The sequence below is a fragment of the Schistocerca cancellata genome, chromosome 8 (genome assembly GCF_023864275.1).
Source record: "Schistocerca cancellata isolate TAMUIC-IGC-003103 chromosome 8, iqSchCanc2.1, whole genome shotgun sequence".
NCBI classification, from domain to species: domain Eukaryota; kingdom Metazoa; phylum Arthropoda; class Insecta; order Orthoptera; family Acrididae; genus Schistocerca; species Schistocerca cancellata.
The window spans coordinates 422,243,558-422,262,740 of NC_064633.1; the positions used below are offsets into that span (position 1 = coordinate 422,243,558).

The window sequence follows — 19,183 nt, forward strand, 5'->3', positions numbered from 1 at the left end:
GGAGATGTAGTGGAGGGCAATATTATGGAAATGGAAGAGGATGTAGATGAAGATGAAATGGAAGATATGATACTGTGTGAAGAATTTGACAGAGCACTGAAAGGCCTGAGCCGAAACAAGTCCCCTGGAGTAGACAACATTCCACTTGAACTACTGATAGCCTTGGGAGAACCAGCCATCATAAAACTCTACCATCTGGTGAGCGAGGTGTATGAGACAGCAAAATACCCTCAGACTTCAAGATAAATATAATAATTACAATCCCAAATAAGGCAGGTGTTGAGAGGTGTGAAAATTATCGAACTATCAGTTTAATAAGTCACAGCTTCAAAAGACTAACACGAATTCTTTACAGACGAATGGGAAACCTGGTAGAAACCAACCTCGGGGAAGATCAGCTTGGATTCTGTAGAAATATTGGAACACATGAGGAAATACTGACCCTACGACTTACCTTAGAAGCTAGATTAAGGAAAGACAAACCTACATTCTTAGCATTTGTAGACTTGGAGAAAGCTTTTGCCAATGTTGACTGGAATACTCTATTTCAAATTATGAAGGTGGCGGGGGTCAAATACAGGGAACAAAAGGCTATTTACAATTTGTACAGAAACCAGATGGCAGTTATAAGAGTCAAGGGGCATGAAAGGGAAGCAGTGGTTGGGAAGGGAGTGAGACAGGGCTGTATCCTATCCCCAATGTTATTCATTCTGTATATTGAGCAAGCAGTAAATGAAACAGAAGAAACATTTGGAGGAGGAATTAAAATCCATTGAGAAGAAATAAAAAATTTGAGGTTTGCCGATGACATTGTAATTCTGTCTGAGACAGAAAAGGACCTGGAAGGTTTACCAATGACATTGTAATTCTGTCTGAGACAGCAAAGGACCTGGAAGAGCAGTTGAACAGAATGGATAGTGTCTTGAAAGGAGGATATAAGATGAACATCAACAAAAGCAAAACGAAGATAACGGAATGTAGTCAAATTAAGTTGGACCGAAAAGCGATACAATAAAGGATCTGTTTGAAAAATTTCAACGGACTGGGAACGTGACGGATGAACGTGCTGGAAAGGTAGGGCGACCGCGTACGGCAACCACAGAGGGCAACGCGCAGCTAGTGCAGCAGGTGATCCAACAGCGGCCTCGGGTTTCCGTTTGCCGTGTTGCAGCTGCGGTCCAAATGACGCCAACGTCCACGTATCGTCTCATGCGCCAGAGTTTACACCTCTATCCATACAAAATTCAAACGCGGCAACCCCTCAGCGCCGCTACCATTGCTGCACGAGAGACATTCGCTAACAATATAGTGCACAGGATTGATGACGGCGATATGCATGTGGGCACCATTTGGTTTACTGACAAAGCTTATTTTTACCTGGACGGCTTCGTCAATAAACAGAACTGGCGCATATGGGGAACCGAAAAGCCCCATGTTGCAGTCCCATCGTCCCTGCATCCTCAAAAAGTACTGGTCTGGGCCGCCATTTCTTCCAAAGGAATCATTGGCCCATTTTTCAGATCCAAAACGATTACTGCATCACGCTATCTGGACATTCTTCGTGAATTTGTGGCGGTACAAACTGCCTTAGGCGACACTGCGAACACCTCGTGGTTTATGCAAGATGGTGCCCGGCCACATCGCACGGCCGAACAATCGAACAGCTGAAGCAGTACATCTCATCTGCATGTGAAGCCATTCCGCCAGACACGTTGTCAAAGGTTTCGGGTAATTTCATTCAGAGACTACGCCATATTATTGCTACGCATGGTGGATATGTGGAAAATATCGTACTATAGAGTTTCCCAGACCGCAGCGCCATCTGTTGTTGACAGTTGTAACTACTGTAATTTCGAAAGTTTGTCTGCCTGAAAATGCACTGTTGTCCCAAGCATATTGCAACAAACGGTGTATTTCTATCGCTGCTCGTTTAGTTTTTATTGCCGTTTCAAATATACCGGTCATTTTTGAAACACCCAGTAGGTTACTAAATTCTTTACTTTGTGAATCTACCTTGACACTTAACAATCCTAAAGTTTCATACTGAACATCCAATTTAGCATTTAAAGTTCCACTCTGACCATCTAATTTAGCATTTAAAGTTGTACTCTGGTCATCTAATTTAGCATTTAACTGCGGACTCAGCATTTAAGGCTTCATTTAATTGAGTTTTGATTACATTTACCAATTCAGACCAGTCTGGCCCTTCTTTTACTAATTTGCATAGCCATGACTGGTTCTGAAGTTTCCCCAACTTGCTGTTCGTTATCCATATTTTTACAAGCTTTAGACCTTGTAAGCATTTAACTTCAAGTATAATAACTACACTAATAAAGTTCACTCAATAGTTTGTATCACTTCTTGCTAAGGTACTAAAGTTTTGTTTTTCACTCACCTGGCGTACACTTCTCGCAGCGTAGGGGAGCGGATGTGACGGCAGGTCAGTACCAGTGAACAGCAGTTGGTGCCGGCGATGTCGGATGTAGGCTGGTTTCCACAACTGTGACCCTGCGATGCGTGTGAGAGCTGTATACCCCCTGCACCAGATCTTAGTCATTTTCTTCTAGGCATATCTCTTCTTAGTCTAATATGTCGAGATCTTCTCTCTGGTTTTTAACATTGTGACTTTCTTACATCTTCTCCTTTTTTACGTTCACAAATTTTCTCCATCTGATACTTTAGGCTTAATTCAATTTCTTGGAATGATTCTTTTGTCTCATTATGCTCAGTTGCTATGGCAACGCATGATAACTTCTTATCTCGTTTTTGGCACAGAATTCCTTTTTTCCTTCGGTTCTTTCACACCGGTCTCAACATTCTAACTTTTTGATGAATGAGAGTGTGTGAAATGAATGTGCAAACTTCCCACTTCTTTTATACGAGTCGACTTACTCGGTGTACATAGCCGATCTTCTTCTCTGGATAGCCGGCTTCTGGAATCTCTATAAACTTTTTCTCCGAAGAATGATGCTAGTAACGGGAACTTTAAAGACTCTCTCTCTACTTGCGTAATAATTATGTACTTGAAGAATACTTTTAAATAACTATCAGTATATTTGAGCTTCATAAAGAGCAAAATTCACTCTTCGCTCATAAACATTGGACTTCTTGTAAGCCACTCGTATCATGTCACATTAGAAACAGCTTTATGTACATTTAGCAAAGAGTTAGCTTAACAACCACAACTCTATTACAAACAAATCGTAAAATACGTCTTGCCTCCAGCAAATCCAACATAAGAGTTTTTTTTTTCAAACTTCAGGGTCTCAGTTGTTCTTGTTATTTATAACAATGGTCACTGATACGATTAGCATGGAATAACCTAGAAGTTCCACAGTTCTTCCCTATACTTTCACTAGAACTTCCACGGATCGCCCGACAAGTACTTGTCAGTGCCATTTGTCGGCCACGTCTACCTTCTGCTTGCGACTGATTTCACACCTGCACACACAAACATGTCACTCGCAGTAGGTAGGTTTCTAGCATCCCACTCTCACATCTAAAATACTGTGTGTTCAAGAAGGTAGTAGGTCGAGTGGTTCTAGAATTTATGCAGAAATTCTCGAAACACTACAACCTCCTTTCATTTCACAGTCAAACACCTATCCATATGCACTTGCTTTTCCAGTATCTCTTTTGTGTCAAACGTAATGTTCTGTTTTATTGTTCTGTATGTCATACATTCTATTTTCATTAAGATTTGTTGACATTTTTAAAAGTTTTTTGTCAGTAGCAGTAGTACTTTTACATGGGGGAGTCAAATGAAAACCTTAAAAGTGTAATTGAAAATCGAAATTTCACATCATTTTCTGCAAGATGTCAGTACTGTTACGAGTGTTGTAAAGAATGACCTACATGTGGTAGCACACTACAGACAACCAAACACAGACACAGTACAAGTTCAAAATGGCTGCACCACTTAAGATGTGCACCAAGGAAGAAAAGCGTTCTTTCATATGTTTTCTGAGCAGTGAAGGTTCGAAACCTAGCAGTGAAGGTTCGAAACCTAGTGAATTCCATTGGCGAGTTAAGGTCTAGTATGCTGATGCATATCTATTGCTGCAGCAAGTGAAGTGGAGTAGAAATGGCATAACTTATGTGACAGATGCTCAGCATCCAGGTCAGGCACACCGCATTGTGACACGAGAGTCAACTGCAGCTGTTGAAGCCATTGTGATGGAAAATTGCCATGTTGCTGTGGATGAAAGAGCTACAAATCTGAACATTAGTATAGTTCACCACATGGCGTCGTTCATGAAGCACTTAAGTTTCAACCGAGCGAGGTGGCGCAGTGGTTAGACACTGGACTCGCATTCGGGAGGACGACGGTTCAATCCCGCGTCCGGCCATCCTGATTTAGGTTTTCCGTGATTTCCCTAAATCGCTCCAGGCAAATGCCGGGATGGTTCCTTTCAAAGGGCACGGCCGACTTCCTTCCCCGTCCTTCCATAATCCGATGAGACCGATGACCTCGCTGTCTGGTCTCCTTCCCCGAAACAACCAACCAACCTTAAGTTTCACAAAGTGTGTTCAAGATTGGTGCCACGGCAGCTCATGCCAGAACTGAAGAACTTCCATGTTGCTTTGAAGCTGAAGATGATGGCTTCTTCATAAAAATTGTTACAGGAGACTAAACTTGAGTATATTACCACCAACCTGAAACTACCACCAACCTGAAACAAAGAGCCCAAGCAAGAAATGGTGCCATTCCTCATCACCAAAACCCAAGAAGTCCCGGATGCACCTGCTGTGACACTCTTTTGGGATAAACAAGGTTTTGTCTTGGAACACTACACAACTAGAGGAAACGCCATCACCAGTGCATCATAGTCCAATATGTTAAAAAGTCAGCTTCAGCTTGCAATAAGATCAAAGTGATATGGATTTCTGACTACAAGTGTCATTTTGCAACACGGCAATGCTCAGCCTCATACTGCTCGTGCAGCACTTGCAGCCATCAATGACCTGCACTTTGATACTCTGCTACATCTTCCATACACATCGGACCTTGCACCGAGTTTTTACCACATGTCTGGATCACTCAAAGAGGTGATGGGAGGAACGAATTTTTTTTTTTTTTTTTTTTCACCATCCCATGGACTTCCTAAATGCTGGAGGAAGTGTCTTGAATGACAGGGAGACTATATTGAAAAATTATGCACTTGTTTTTCACTTTTGGTCAGGAAAAAAATTTTTTTTAATTATTTAAGATTTTCAGTTGACTTGACTTCTCATTATAATTCCAATTGAGTCTTTAACATTATTTACGTGCCATGCACCTTATTTACATCATGTTTTTCCTATTATTGTCTGGTGTTCTTTCTTGCATGACAGCCATTTCGTGGTTCAGTTTATCTGACCTAGTTTACAACCCTACCAGGCCTGATAACATCCTTCCCCATATGTTCTGTCAGTATTTTAAAATGTAATGACAAAATTTTTGAATTATTTCCTTAGTGTGAATCCTGTTACTGGCTGCTATGAACCACCAAAACCAGATCCAACTGCTGGAATGTCTGATGAACAAAAAGAATATGAGGCCATGCAGCTTGTTAACATGATGGATCAACTAACGAGGTAAGTGGACTCATTCACTGCATTCGCAATAAACTTGTCGGAGCAGTAGTCCAGTTGGTTGTTTGTGTCAGCTAGGTTAGGTATACCTCTCAAAAAATCGAGTTGTCTGTATGAAACTTTGCAGTGATGTTAGTCCTCCTCTGCATATTTACTGTTAAATGTACTACAGTTTTCCCAATGGTGGATAGACTTGGTGAAGATCTTGGTTGTAGAAGTCTACATTTTGGCTATTCAGGAGATGTTCCACCGTGAAATTTTGGAGAGTGTGCCATGCTGTGATTTCCTCATCTGAGGAAATAACAAGAAGTCATTGGGTGCTGTGTCAGAAGAATACAGGGGGTGAGGCAAAATTGATAGCTCAAAGAAAAAGCATGTGCAACTGTCTCCTGTACTCAATGAGTTGGAGCATTGTCAAGGAGCTAAAACACCACCCTAGGACAACTTCTTGCAACACTTCGTCTTGATAGCCTCCAATAACATTGTCAGGAGGTTTTGGTAGCATGTTCCTGTGTCCATTTGCTCTTCAAAAGTATAATCTTTTAGTAACACTCCATTGCAGTCCTAGAATGCTCTCAGCATCTCTTTGTCCAATGATGGTGTAGTCTTTGCCTCTTTTGGTGGTGGTAAATTCAAGTTTCCATTGCGTGCTGTGCTGTTTTACCTCACAGTCATAATGAAACACCCAGCACTCATTCATGATGATTAGTTGGCAAAAGAAATCATCTAGATTGGCGTGACATAGCTTAAACATTTCTGCTTCTACCTTGTTCATTAGCCTCTTAGAATGAGTGTGAACAGTTTTGGAACCCAGTAGGTGGCAACCTTTGTCACAGTCAGGATGCTATGCAAGATCCGTGATTGATTTTCATTTTTTCCTCTTGAATTGTGACATAGCAGCCATCAAGCACCAGAGCTTGTATGTCTCTTGCAATTCCCAGTTCTTCACAAGGAGATGGTCTGCCTCTTTGTTCTCCATCATTTGGACTTGTTTGATCACATTGATAGCACCTGTGCAACCTAACCACCGTGTTATATGATTCACCATGTTATATGATTGTGTGTTGTTGTTGTACATGTCCACGAACTTCGCATGGATTGTTGCAGCTTTATTCACCTTCTAATGCAGAAAACAAGGTACCACATTATTCTCCATTTCATTGATGAGCAGGACTCCCGTAGCAGTGTACTACAGTATTGTGGCATGGTGATTACAATGTGTGCCAGTACTGTTAACATTTGTCTGCAATCAGACAAAAATTAATTGCATAACTTTATTAGTTTAAGCTGATAAATAGAACTTCATGACATTCCTTTAAAAGATGCAACACAATTTATTTTACTTCATTACCTTGTGCAGTTATGCAGAGCTGGAAAATTTGTTTAAGCTAATTGATTAAAATCTGTGAAACTCACTTCAGTATTAATTTCTAGATACTGTAAAGATTTTACTGTGTACCTGTTATCTACATATGACTAATTATCCAACACATTCAGACACAACACTATTCTCGTGATTGCTGCCAACAAACAATAACAACTGTCTCTTCTATTTGTTTTTATGTTTGTAGTTTTCCATCATTCATAGTTTCTTGCTAACAATGTTGCAGTACCCTGCCCCTTGGAACTGTGCATAAACATTAACTTTTTGGGGCTGTAAATAATAACTTTCAATGCTTCATAATGGTAGTCCTCTCTTTCATTTACAATAGGTATGCAAAATTTGAAAACATTAATTAAAATAATAATAATAATAATAATAATAGCATAGTCAAGGGAAAACACACTAAACAAGAAGATTACGTATTGAATAACCACAGTGACTCCATAGAAGCGATGGAAAAAACAGATGCCTATAAATATCTAGGTTACAGACAAAAAATAAGAATTAGATAGTACAAATATTAAAGAAGAACTAAAAGAAAAATATAGACAAAGACTAACAAAAATACTGAAAACAGAATTGACAGCAAGAAACAAGACAAAAGCTGTAAACACTTATGCTATACCAATATTGACCTACCCATTTGGAGTAGTGAAATGGAGTAACACAGACCTAGAAGCACTCAATACACTTACACGATCACAATGCCACAAATATAGAATACATCGCATACATTCAGCAACAGAAAGATTCACATTAAGCAGAAAGGAAGGAGGAAGGGGATTCATCGACATAAAAAACCTACATTATGGACAGGTAGACAATTTAAGAAAATTCTTTCTAAAACGAGCAGAAACTAGCAAAATACACAAAGCCATCACTCATATAAATACATCGGCTACACCACTGCAATTTCATAACCACTTCTACAACCCTTTAGATCACATAACATTAACAGATACGAAGAAAGTAAATTGGAAAAAGAAAACACTACATGGCAGGCACCCGTATCATCTAACACAGCCACCCATCGATCAAGACGCATCCAACACATGGCTAAGAAAAGGCAATATATACAGTGAGACGGAAGGATTCATGATTGCAATACAGGATCAAACAATAAACACCAGATATTACAGCAAGCATATTATTAAAGATCCCAATACCATAACAGATAAATGCAGACTTTGCAAACAACAAATAGAAACAGTAGATCACATCACAAGTGGATGTACAATACTAGCAAATACAGAATACCCCAGAAGACATGACAATGTAGCAAAAATAATACATCAACAACTTGCCATAAAACATAAACTAATGAAACAACACGTTCCCACATACAAGTATGCACCACAAAATGTACTGGAGAATGATGAATACAAATTATACTGGAACAGAACCATTGTAACAGATAAAACAACACCACATAACAAACCTGACATCATACTCACCAATAAAAAGAAGAAATTAACACAACTAATCAAAATATCCATACCCAATACAACAAATATACAGAAGAAAACAGGAGAAAAAATTGAAAAATACATCCAACTGGCTGAGGAAGTCAAGGACATGTGGCATCAGGATAAAGTTGACATTATACCGATTATACTGTGAACTACAGGAGTCATACCACACAATATCCACCAGTATGTCAAAGCAATACAGCTACATCCAAACGTATATATACAACTACAGAAATCCATAATTATTGATACGTGTTCAATAACCCGAAAGTTCCTAAATACAATGTAACATATACCGTACAGTTAAAAGGAAGTCACGCTTGATGAAGGTCCGCGTCACTTTCCATTTTTAACCAGACCTAAGGTCTGAGAAAAATAGAAATAATAATAATATGATAGGCATTCAATAAGTAATGCAACACATTTTTATGAAAGCAGTATAATTTTGTTCAAGATTTCGATACATCATATTATTCGCTACTCATTTGGCTAAAAAACCCTATTTTCCAACATAACCTTCATTCAACGTGACAGCCTTACACCACTTTACTGCGGGAACCTGTATGCCTGCATGGTATCACTCCACTGGTCTATGTTGGAGCCAACATCTGTGTCGATAACCTCCCCATCATCCACATACTGCTTCCCACAGAGTGCATCCTTCATTGGGGCAGGTATGAAATACAGGCTGAAAGGTGGGTGAGGAAGAACAGTCCAATGAAGTTTTTGTGAGCTTGTCTCGGGTGCACAGACTTGTGTGAGGATTTACATTGTCATGAAGGAGTAGTTTGCATGAATTTTTGTGGTGATGAACATGCCGAACTTGTTTCTTCAGTTTCCTTTATTTATTGAACACCCCTTATAATAATAATAATAATAATAATAATAATAATAATAATACTTGCATGCAGCTCAATGGCCAAGTGCAAGTCATTCAATTGGACATCATTACAGTGACTTTCCTGTCCCAAACCTACGCCAGTCATCCAATCAGGAAAAGGGGTCCTACAGTTTAAAGTGGAATCTGAACCATGTATCATTCCTGATGAGTGCTCACATCATTGGGAAGTGAACGTTGAATGAAAGACAGTCTGAAAGTTACTGTTGTCCATCCAGGATTCAGTTCCACAACCTCTTGGTTTAAGGGCATGCAATCTACCGCTAGATCCACAGGCCTGGCATTAATTAACATGAAACAATTTTTATATTGTGTGGTTACTCATAATCAATCTTGATAAGTCAGTAAGTTTGTTTTCTTTATTCATCTTGGTGGTTTTATCAAACTTCAATTATAATCTACCTAAGAAGCCCTTAAAAATGTAGTCTTCAAGTGTGTAGGACACAAGAAACTGTTCCAAGATCACTAACTCTGTATCACTCATTAATCTTTTTTGATTAGTTCTGGTTCCAATTGCTTCTAAGTCTGAAAATCTATGAATGGTGCCATCATTTGATTCTTTAAAAGCTAGGGTAATGTGGGTAATAGTGGTGTGCTTCATTAATACTTTTGAATAATTTCTACTGAAAATGTACCTGAGTTTGAAGGATAACAGTGCTCAAAAATACGTGTTTATGATGTGTCATCCACTATCGCCCAATAGTGATCTGTTCTTGTAAGTAAGTCTATAGGAAGATCATATGTTCCCTCATTGGGATCTTCCAGCTGTAGGTATTTGACATTTTGAGTCAACTTGACATTCTTAGGCACTGTTAGATATTTTCATGAAACAATATAAACTGTCAAAGCCAATGACTGTGACATAAACATTCTTTTATGTGCTCCTTGGCTTGAGATATTTGAGTCTGTGAGACATGAATATCAAAGATGATTTGGTGCATCTACTTAACAATGTCCAGCTGTCAATAACCTCTGAAGTTTAGACTGTCAATCAGGTTTTGGCTAATAAAGGCATCCAAAATACAGCATGTGAGTTTACTCTTGCCTGCAGATCTTATTTCATATACACTTGCTGTTTGAAGGTGAGTCCTGTGGTGACGTTAGTCTCTGACCTGTTAATGGTGACAATGGAAAGCTTAGACACCTCCGGATCATCAAAAAGTGGCTCCCTTTGCAGTAAGAGCAGGCAGCAGCCTCTGACACTATGACCTGATTAGGACAGAGAATATCTTGAGGCAGCCAAAATATTTTTTACTGTGTTGTGTCCAGTGACCAAATTGTGCCAAAATAAACAGTAGGGCTTCACAGTACACCTGATCTTTGCACTTTGAATAACATTGCACGGAATAAATGTTAAGAGCAGCAGTGGCAGCAGGTAGTATGCTTGTGCATATATTTTGCACCATGAGTGCCCCATGAAGATTCCATTAATTTTAGTATGTCTCCTTAATGTAGTTTCCACATTTATATCCTTGTCCAATGGCTTCATAACATGGAGCCATTAACTGCATTTAATGAATGTCAAATTAATAGTTTCAGAACATTTAAGTCAAATAGGTCCACCTGTTCAAAGTAACCCGAGTGAATCCGTGTTATGGGGTTATGATCTCCACACAGTGTCCAGATAAGTCAAGAATGTCCTCATCAAAATCTCATCAAAAATTTGTTTAGGCTGACCTTGAAGGTATCCTCAAAGAATATATGTTTATTAATAGTAGTTGTGTGTACATTACTGTCAATAGAACATTCAAACTGTTCCCAAAATCTGGGCCAGCTCTCAGTGTCTCCATAAAAGGATTTGGTTCTATAGGCACCAGCTTTACAGTGGTAGGAATTGGAATTACAGGTGAGACTGGTTTATTCAAATATGAGGCTGTGTCAGAGGCAGACAGTTTTTTCCTTAGTACCCACTTGCATCTTAAAAACTGCACATTTTGCCTTGATTAGATATTTCTCACAGCAAACTAAATCCATGTTACATTCCTCATCTGGGTGAAGGTGGTGGGAAGTAACATCAGACTGTCTCAAAAGTGACAGCAATTCTTCCAGTCATCCCTTATGATATTTAATACCCTAGAAATGTGCTTCATCAGAGAATTCCACAAACTCAGATACAATACAAGCTGTGATTTCTATCACAAGACATTTTCTTTAAATTTGTGCTGCTCTTTGTGAAACACTGTTGTTTGTTTTCTAATCACAAGCTCTCTGCCGTCAAATGCTCCACAGCCACTTCAAATAAACTAGAGGAAACCTCCCAAGCCACCCAAAATTGCAAACCCCTTGTTTGGTCCAGGTTCATTGATGATATCATCATGATCTAGGTTAAGGGCGAAACATTCTATTCTCAGTCCTCCACAGACTCAACATCTTATCTCCCACTCACCTTACCTGGTTCTCCCCAGCCCTATGTGTCACCTTGCTGGATATTGACCTCTACCTCTCTGATGGCTCCATCTATATCTCCGTCCAAGCCCACTAACAATCAGCAGTTCCTGCATATTGACAGCTGTCATCATTTCCACAGCAGAAAATCATTCTGATATAGTCTGGCCATCTGTGGACAGTCCATCTGTAGTAATGAAAAAACCCTTGCCCAGTATGCTGAAGGTCTCATTAAGGTCATTACAAAAAGGCAATCACCCAAACCTAGTCCGTAGACAGATTTCCCATGCCATATCCTCACACACCGATAATCCCCACCTTCCCCACCCCACCCCTAGAACCAGCTGTAAAAGAGCAACCCCTCATCGCCCAGTATCATCCCAGGTGGATCAGCTGAACCAAATCCTTTGCCAGGTCTTTGATTGTTCATCAACGTGCCCGGAGATAAGGAACATCCTATCCATAATCCTTCCCAGTCCTCCTCAAGTGGTATTCTGCCACCCATGAAATCTGCGTGTGGCTGTAAAGTAAGGGAATATTGCAGTAAAACATTTTATTTCAAAAACATACATTTTAGTTATTGTCACCCTCAGTATACTCCTCTCCTCCATCCCTACAACGCTCCATGTGAATTTTCCATTGAAGGAAACAGTGCTGGAAGTCTTCCTCTGTAAAGCTCTTTGATGATACATGCCATTTTTCCCTTCACAGTTTCAACAGACTGAAATCCTATTCCTTTTAATGCAGATGTGACCTTGGGGAATAGATAGAAGTCACATGGTGCTAGGTCAGGTGAACAAGTTGGGTGGTGTAACACTGGGATGCTGTTCTTCCCTAGAATCCTCACAACAGACAATGAGCAGGTGCATTGTCTTGAAACAGAACCCCTGACTTTCTCTTCCGCAATTTGGGTATTTTTTCACACAGTTAAGCAAGAACCTGAAGGTAGTAATATTGATTAACAGTTTGGCCTTCAGGAAACCAGCTCCATGAATATATAAAACAATCACCATCTCTGTGAATCCTGATTTGCTCATTTGAGAGTTTTTCTCCACTCTCAGAGAAGTTGGGCCATTCCAGTGTAGGGATTGGTGCTTAGTTTCTGAAAAATAAGTGAAAAATCAAGATTTGTCACATGTTATCACTCATTCCTAGAAATTAGGGTCAGTTTCAGTGATATTTGGAGTGTCATTATAAAAATTTTCATGAGCTAGTTCTTGTTAGATTATGGGAATTTTTGGCATCAGTTTCACACATACTTTTCTCATGTTACATTGTGATCAGATATTTAACTGATGGTCAGATCAAATCAGCTAACCTACCTTTTGATCTATTTTTGATGTTGAAGGGTGACCTGGTCATCAGTCATCCTCAACATCTTCTCAGCCATCTTGGAAGCACTTGAACCACTCAAAAACTCTTGTACTTAAGAACAGTCTCCATCATACGTTTCTTTTACTGCAAGATAGGTTTCACTAACAGTTTTTTCAAGTTTCATGGGACATTTCATGACAGCTCATTGCTCTATTATTACATTCATCATTTTTCTGACAAAACTAAATAACAGCTCTTACACAAACAAAGGCAGCCACTCTGATTTGTCTACAGGCACCAGAAGTGCAGCATTCGACCAAGAAGGCTTCACACTTCACAGTTATTGGTAATTCATCTTTGGCGCATGATACTTACCACGTGACAGCATCAGTCCTTTTATTTAATTGATACACCTCATGCATAACATACTGGTCCATTGCAAATATGACACACTGACTTGTAATTTGCCACATGGGTGACATCCCCATGGGAGACCCAGGTTCAAGATTCATCAGATTCAAGCACCCAGCATATTCTACGCCAATCTCATCACTAGTTTACCCTGTGCTGTCAGAGGCAGGGCCACCTATGAAAGCAGACTTTTCACATACCAGCTTTGTTGCAATTTCTGCACAGCATTCTATCTTGGCATGACCACCAACCAGTTGTCCACCCAAATGAGTGACCACTGCTACCGCCAAACTGTGACCCATAGCGGAAAATGCTGCTGAACACAGCCTGCTTGATTTCAGTGACTGCTTCACAACCTGTGCCATTTGGATCCTACCCTCTAACACCAGGTTTTTTGTACTACATGGATAGGATTTGCCCTTGCAATACATCCTTCATTCCCGTAAACCTCGTGGCGTCAATCTTCACTAGCCCCCTGCCCCCAACCTAACTTCACTTGTCTTCTACCCACACCCTCTTCCTCACAGCCTCCTCTTCCTCTGCTCTGTAAGCCTTCCCAATACATTTCTCCACATCATTGTCGTTGCATGCTCCATGAACTCGCCAGTGCCCCTGCTCTTGCTGCATTCCTGTCCTGTGAACGTGCTGCATCTCCCTCCCACATTCCTAGCTCCCATGTACTGATGCCTCGCTCTGAGCCATCAGCCACAGGCCCACAACTCTCACTCCTGCTCCCCACGTCCTATCTGCCCTCTCCTACTCCACCTGACATCCCAGTCAAGCTGCAGAATTGTAGCCCTGTCATTACATATTCAGCAAACACAGCCAGTAGGTGTTCATTGGGGGGAGGAGGGGGGGGGGATGCTTTGTGGCTACTGTACCTCTAAAAAAAGTTTCATCTGATAGCTAGCAAATCTCCAGTCTTGTTTTTCTGTTTGCCAACTACACAGCTATCTACTATTCTCTGAGTTGTTACATTTACTCCTAACTTATTTACAGTGTGATGAATAATATAGATGTCAGTGCTACAGCTTGCATTTATCTCCAATCATTGTGGCGGTACAGTCAGAATTTAAAGAGGGGTCTGGCAGAAAGATTCCATATCATCAAATACTGTTCACAGTAGCCCTAAAGGACATTTTGGGATCCTTAATGTGGGGAAGTGTGGCTTGGTATCACAGTGCCAGACTAGAAATTGAAAGATTTGGGGTCTGATCCTTTGTTATGTCCTGGTATTTTGTGTCCCACTTTTCACGTCTTTCACCTCTGTCAATTATTTTTTAACAAGAAAATTGCCAAGTCTCACTGTGGTCTGGAGTCCATGTTAAATTAAGGTTCGCTATAAATGTCTTATAAAGTCAGCTCAGAAATTACAGGAAAGAAAGAGCATACCATAATCAGGAGGACAATGTCTAATAAGCACAATGGTGTTCAAATCAACTTTCAGATTTATGGCAGTTTTATATTTTTCTTATCCTGAGTAATCAGAGAACAGAATATGTATTAACTAAACATAAGTGAACCACCTTTGTCTTCCATGTGATATGGTACTGTTTGTTCTAATGCCATTGGATTCCAGCAACAAGAAATTCATGTCATTATGAGCAAAAGCTAGCAAATTAACCTTTTACTTGAGCAGTACTAAGTATGAAATTATTCAAACCACAGCTATATAACAAAAAAGGCAGTAATCAGCGTGCAACATTAACCCTGTCCAGTAGTCATTTTGTTATAGTATTATTTCAAGTTGGCTATCACATACGTGGGTAATAGGTCAGATTCTAATATGCTGTAAGTTGATTCAGATATGGTAAATCATCAGCCAAAAAAAAGAGACAAGTGGAAAATATTCTGTGTTAGGCAGCAGTTGCCATGGCTACCTGTTCCCTGTGCACATGAAAGATACAATGTACACACTGCGCACTTGGTAAGTATGTTTCAGCATTGAAGTTGCAACCACCTATACTCCTCTTATAAATGCAGCTCAGTATTAGCTAATGATGGAATGAGGAGATTAGGTGACTCAGTCGGTGGCACCCCGAGACAGCTAACTCATGAGCCCACATGCAGACTTCAAACCAGAATGATCACAGTACACAGGCATTTTGAAGGACAATCAGTTGACAACACAAAACTGCGGAGTTCCATTGTCGAAGTTGGGATGATACTTCATCAGCTATGAAATCCATAGCTACATGTGTTTCACACTGTCTTCAGCAATAATTTTTTCCTTCCTTTGCGACTAGTCAAAATAGAAGAAACCACTTTCCTTATGTCTCCTTTGCATTTCAGTAAGATGTTAACTGAAATGATTTTGAGAATGAAGCTAACAACCAGATGCTATACTTCCTAAATGAAGAATAATAATAGAATAGAATGAGATTTTCACTCTGCAGTGGAGTGTGCACTGATATGAAACTTCCTGGCAGATTAAAACTGTGTGCCCAACCGAGACTCGAACTCTGGACCTTTGCCTTTCGTGGGCAAGTGCTCTACCATCTGAGCTACCGAAGCACGATGCCCGGTCCTCAAAGCTTTACTTCTGCCAGTATCTCGTGTCCTACCTTCCAAACTTTACAGAAGCTCTCCTGCGAACCTTGCAGAACTAGCACTCCTGAAAGAAAGGATACTGCGGAACCATGGCTTAGCCACAGTCTGGGAGATGTTTCCAGAATGATATTTTCACTCTGCAGCAGAGTGTGCGCTGATATGAAACTTCCTGGCAGATTAAAACTGTGTGCCCGACCGAGACTCGAACTCAGGACCTTTGCCTTTCGCAGGCAAGTGCTCTACCATCTGAGCTACCGAAGCACGACTCACGACCGGTCCTCACAGCTTTACTTCTACCAGTATCTCGTCTCCTACCTTCCAAATTTTACAGAAGCTCTCCTGCGAACCTTGCAGAACTAGCACTCCTGAAAGAAAGGTAGAGCACTTGCCCGCGAAAGGCAAAGGTCCTGAGTTCGAGTCTCGGTCAGGCACACAGTTTTAATCTGCTTGGAAGTTTCATATCGGCACACACTCCGCTGCAGAGTGAAAATCTCATTCTGGAAACATCCCCCATGCTGTGGCTAAGCCATGTCTCCGCAGTATCCTTTCTTTCAGGAGTGCTAGTTCTGCAAGGTTCGCAGGAGAGCTTCTGTAAAGTTTGGAAGGTAGGAGACGAGATACTGGCAGAAATAAAGCTGTGAGGACCGGGCGTGAGTCGTGCTTCGGTAGGTCAGATGGTAGAGCACTTGCCCGCGAAAGGCAAAGGTCCCGAGTTCGAGTCTCGGTTGGGCACACAGTTTTAATCTGCCAGGAAGTTTAATAATAAAATAATGCGGTACATACTGGAATTAACAAATGTACCAGAAAACAAATTTCTTAGATAAAAGCAGATTTATGACAACACACTGAAACTCAGCTGAGCACTTTTGAATAATTATATCTTGTATCATCCCTTGTAGAGATGGACTTCTTCAGCCATGTCGAATTGGAGAAGATGGGCGTCCTGAACCTGTCGTACATGTTCTTCAGCTTCTGGAAGAGTTGCCTCCAGAATTTCGGCAGCAGAAGAACACATTCGACGACAGCAATACTGAATCATAAAAGCTAAAAGCTGAGTTGCCAGTGACGTAATACATTCTCTGGATTTCTTCATGTAGTTACCTTTTTCACCTGTTTTGATAGTGTTCACAAAGAATTCGTAGTAATTGATGTTGCTATTCCTTATTGAGTGCAAATGTATGTCAGCACCATTTTAAATTGTGTATCCTGTAGAATGATACCATGTGTGTTTTGTCAAGAAATGTTTTGACCATGTTCACTTAGTTTTAATTTGTGTATTTGCTGCTCTCGAGAACAACTTATTCACATTTGGTCTCAAAGACAGTGCTCTAGGAGTGAAGACCATGCATAAACATGAAGGTTGAAAATAAACAGAGGGAGCACAACATATCATGTGGATAAATTGACAGTATTTTAAAGAAAATCAATTAGAGAAAAGAATAACTGGTCTAATAACACAAGCATGGTGTCTAAAATAAAGCAGTAGATGCACTGTTAAGGCAAGAAATGTTTGATAATCTAATCCAGATGTGAAAGAACAGGTCAAAACTGATGCATGACTTAAAATGTAGTTCAACTCAAGATTACACTTATACGTATTTGTTTTTACGAAGACAGTTAAAATAGCCTGTTTGTGTGCAAACTGTTTAGCTTAAGTTTTTTAATGCCAAAGAAATGTATCACATGCTATCCTACAATTCCGATTTGTCAGTACTGACCTTGTTTTTATGTTGCAGGGATGATAAACATATTATATTTAACAGATATTAGAATAGAGTCAAATGATGATAAACATGAGGTACAAAATGACTTTTTAGTAGCCAGTGTTTTAGTACAGATGTTTTGAGTTTTCCCATTTTATCTATATAAACGCTTCGACAGAGGTCAAATATGCTGACTGAACAAGTGATGAACTGATCTCTTAGTAAACATAAGTTGTTAACAATTGTCAAGAATCTCCGTGTCTGTTCTCCACATCATTTCCTGCAGATTTCCTGTGTGCTTGCTTCTAAGAGCAAATGTGACATTGCTCTAAACTTATGTTCCAATTCTCTAAGTGAAATATACTTAGGAAATTGACTTAAATTCTGTTAAGATTCTTAAAAAATAAAACCATTATTTGCTTCTGTGTTGCTTCTCTATGGAAATATTTCAACTCATCAAACTGTAATTTATACACTGTCAACTGTGTCTAGTACAAGATACCACTTTCTTTCCTTCCCTTTTGAGCTGAGCTGTTGAGAAGGTGAATCAATTCAAAACCTTAAACATGTACAAAAAAGGATGCTAGCACACTGTAAGTATACAAACATGTTCCTAAAAGTGTGTGCATTGTGCCAGAGTTGCAGCCTTCGAGTGTCCACATAACTAGCCCCATTAAAATTTTCAGGCACACCCTGTCCCAGTACATGAGAAAAATGAGAATAAATAAATAACATTAATACTTACTCATGGAGAGGTGCAACCAAATTCTACCCAATCTCTTAGAAGAACACAGATTCCTAGAAACACTGTACAAACAACGATGTGACCAGTAAGTAATCGGGAAACATTCCACGTGGGAAAAATGTATATAAAAACAAAGATTCTGTAATACCAAACGAAAGCGTTGGTACGTTGATAGAAACAATAACAAACACAAACACACACACACACAAATTTCAAGCTTTCACAACCCACGGTTGCTTCATCAGGAAAGAGGGAAGGAGAGTGAAAGACAAAAGGATGTGGGTTTTAAGGGAGAGGATAAGGAGTCATTCCAATCCCGAGAGCAGAAAGGCTTACCTTGGGGGGAAAAAGGGGCAGGTATGCACTCACTTACACACACACACACACACACACACACACACACACACACACACACATATCCATCAGCACATAACAGATACAAGCAGACATATGTAAAGGCAAAGAGTTTGCTCTTTGCCTTTACATATGTCTGCTTGTGTCTGTTATGTGCGGATGGATGTGTGTGTGTGTGTGTGTGTGTGTGTGTGTGTGTGTGTGTGTGTGTGTGTGTCTATATATATAAAACAAAGATGCTGTGACTTACCAAACGAGAAAGAACTGGTAGATAGACACAATAAAAAACACACACACAAATTTGAAGCTTTCGCAACCCAAGGTTGCTGCATCAGGAAAGAGGGAAGGAGAGGGAAAGACGAAAGGATGTGGGTTTTAAGGGAGAGGATAAGGAGT

The 19,183-nt window shown here is 40.0% G+C and overlaps 1 protein-coding gene across 1 annotated transcript in view; it reads left to right on the plus strand.

Annotated features, from left to right (window-relative positions):
- LOC126094944 (synembryn-A) overlaps positions 1–18,111 on the plus strand; it is a 128,203-nt gene extending 110,092 nt beyond the window's left edge. The window contains exons 9-10 of the mRNA XM_049909595.1: positions 5,458–5,577; positions 16,885–18,111. Of these exons, the coding sequence (XP_049765552.1) occupies positions 5,458–5,577; positions 16,885–17,026 (262 nt within the window). The 3' untranslated portion in view covers positions 17,027–18,111. The remainder of the gene's footprint in view (positions 1–5,457; positions 5,578–16,884) is intronic.
- The last annotated feature ends 1,072 nt before the right edge of the window (positions 18,112–19,183 follow it).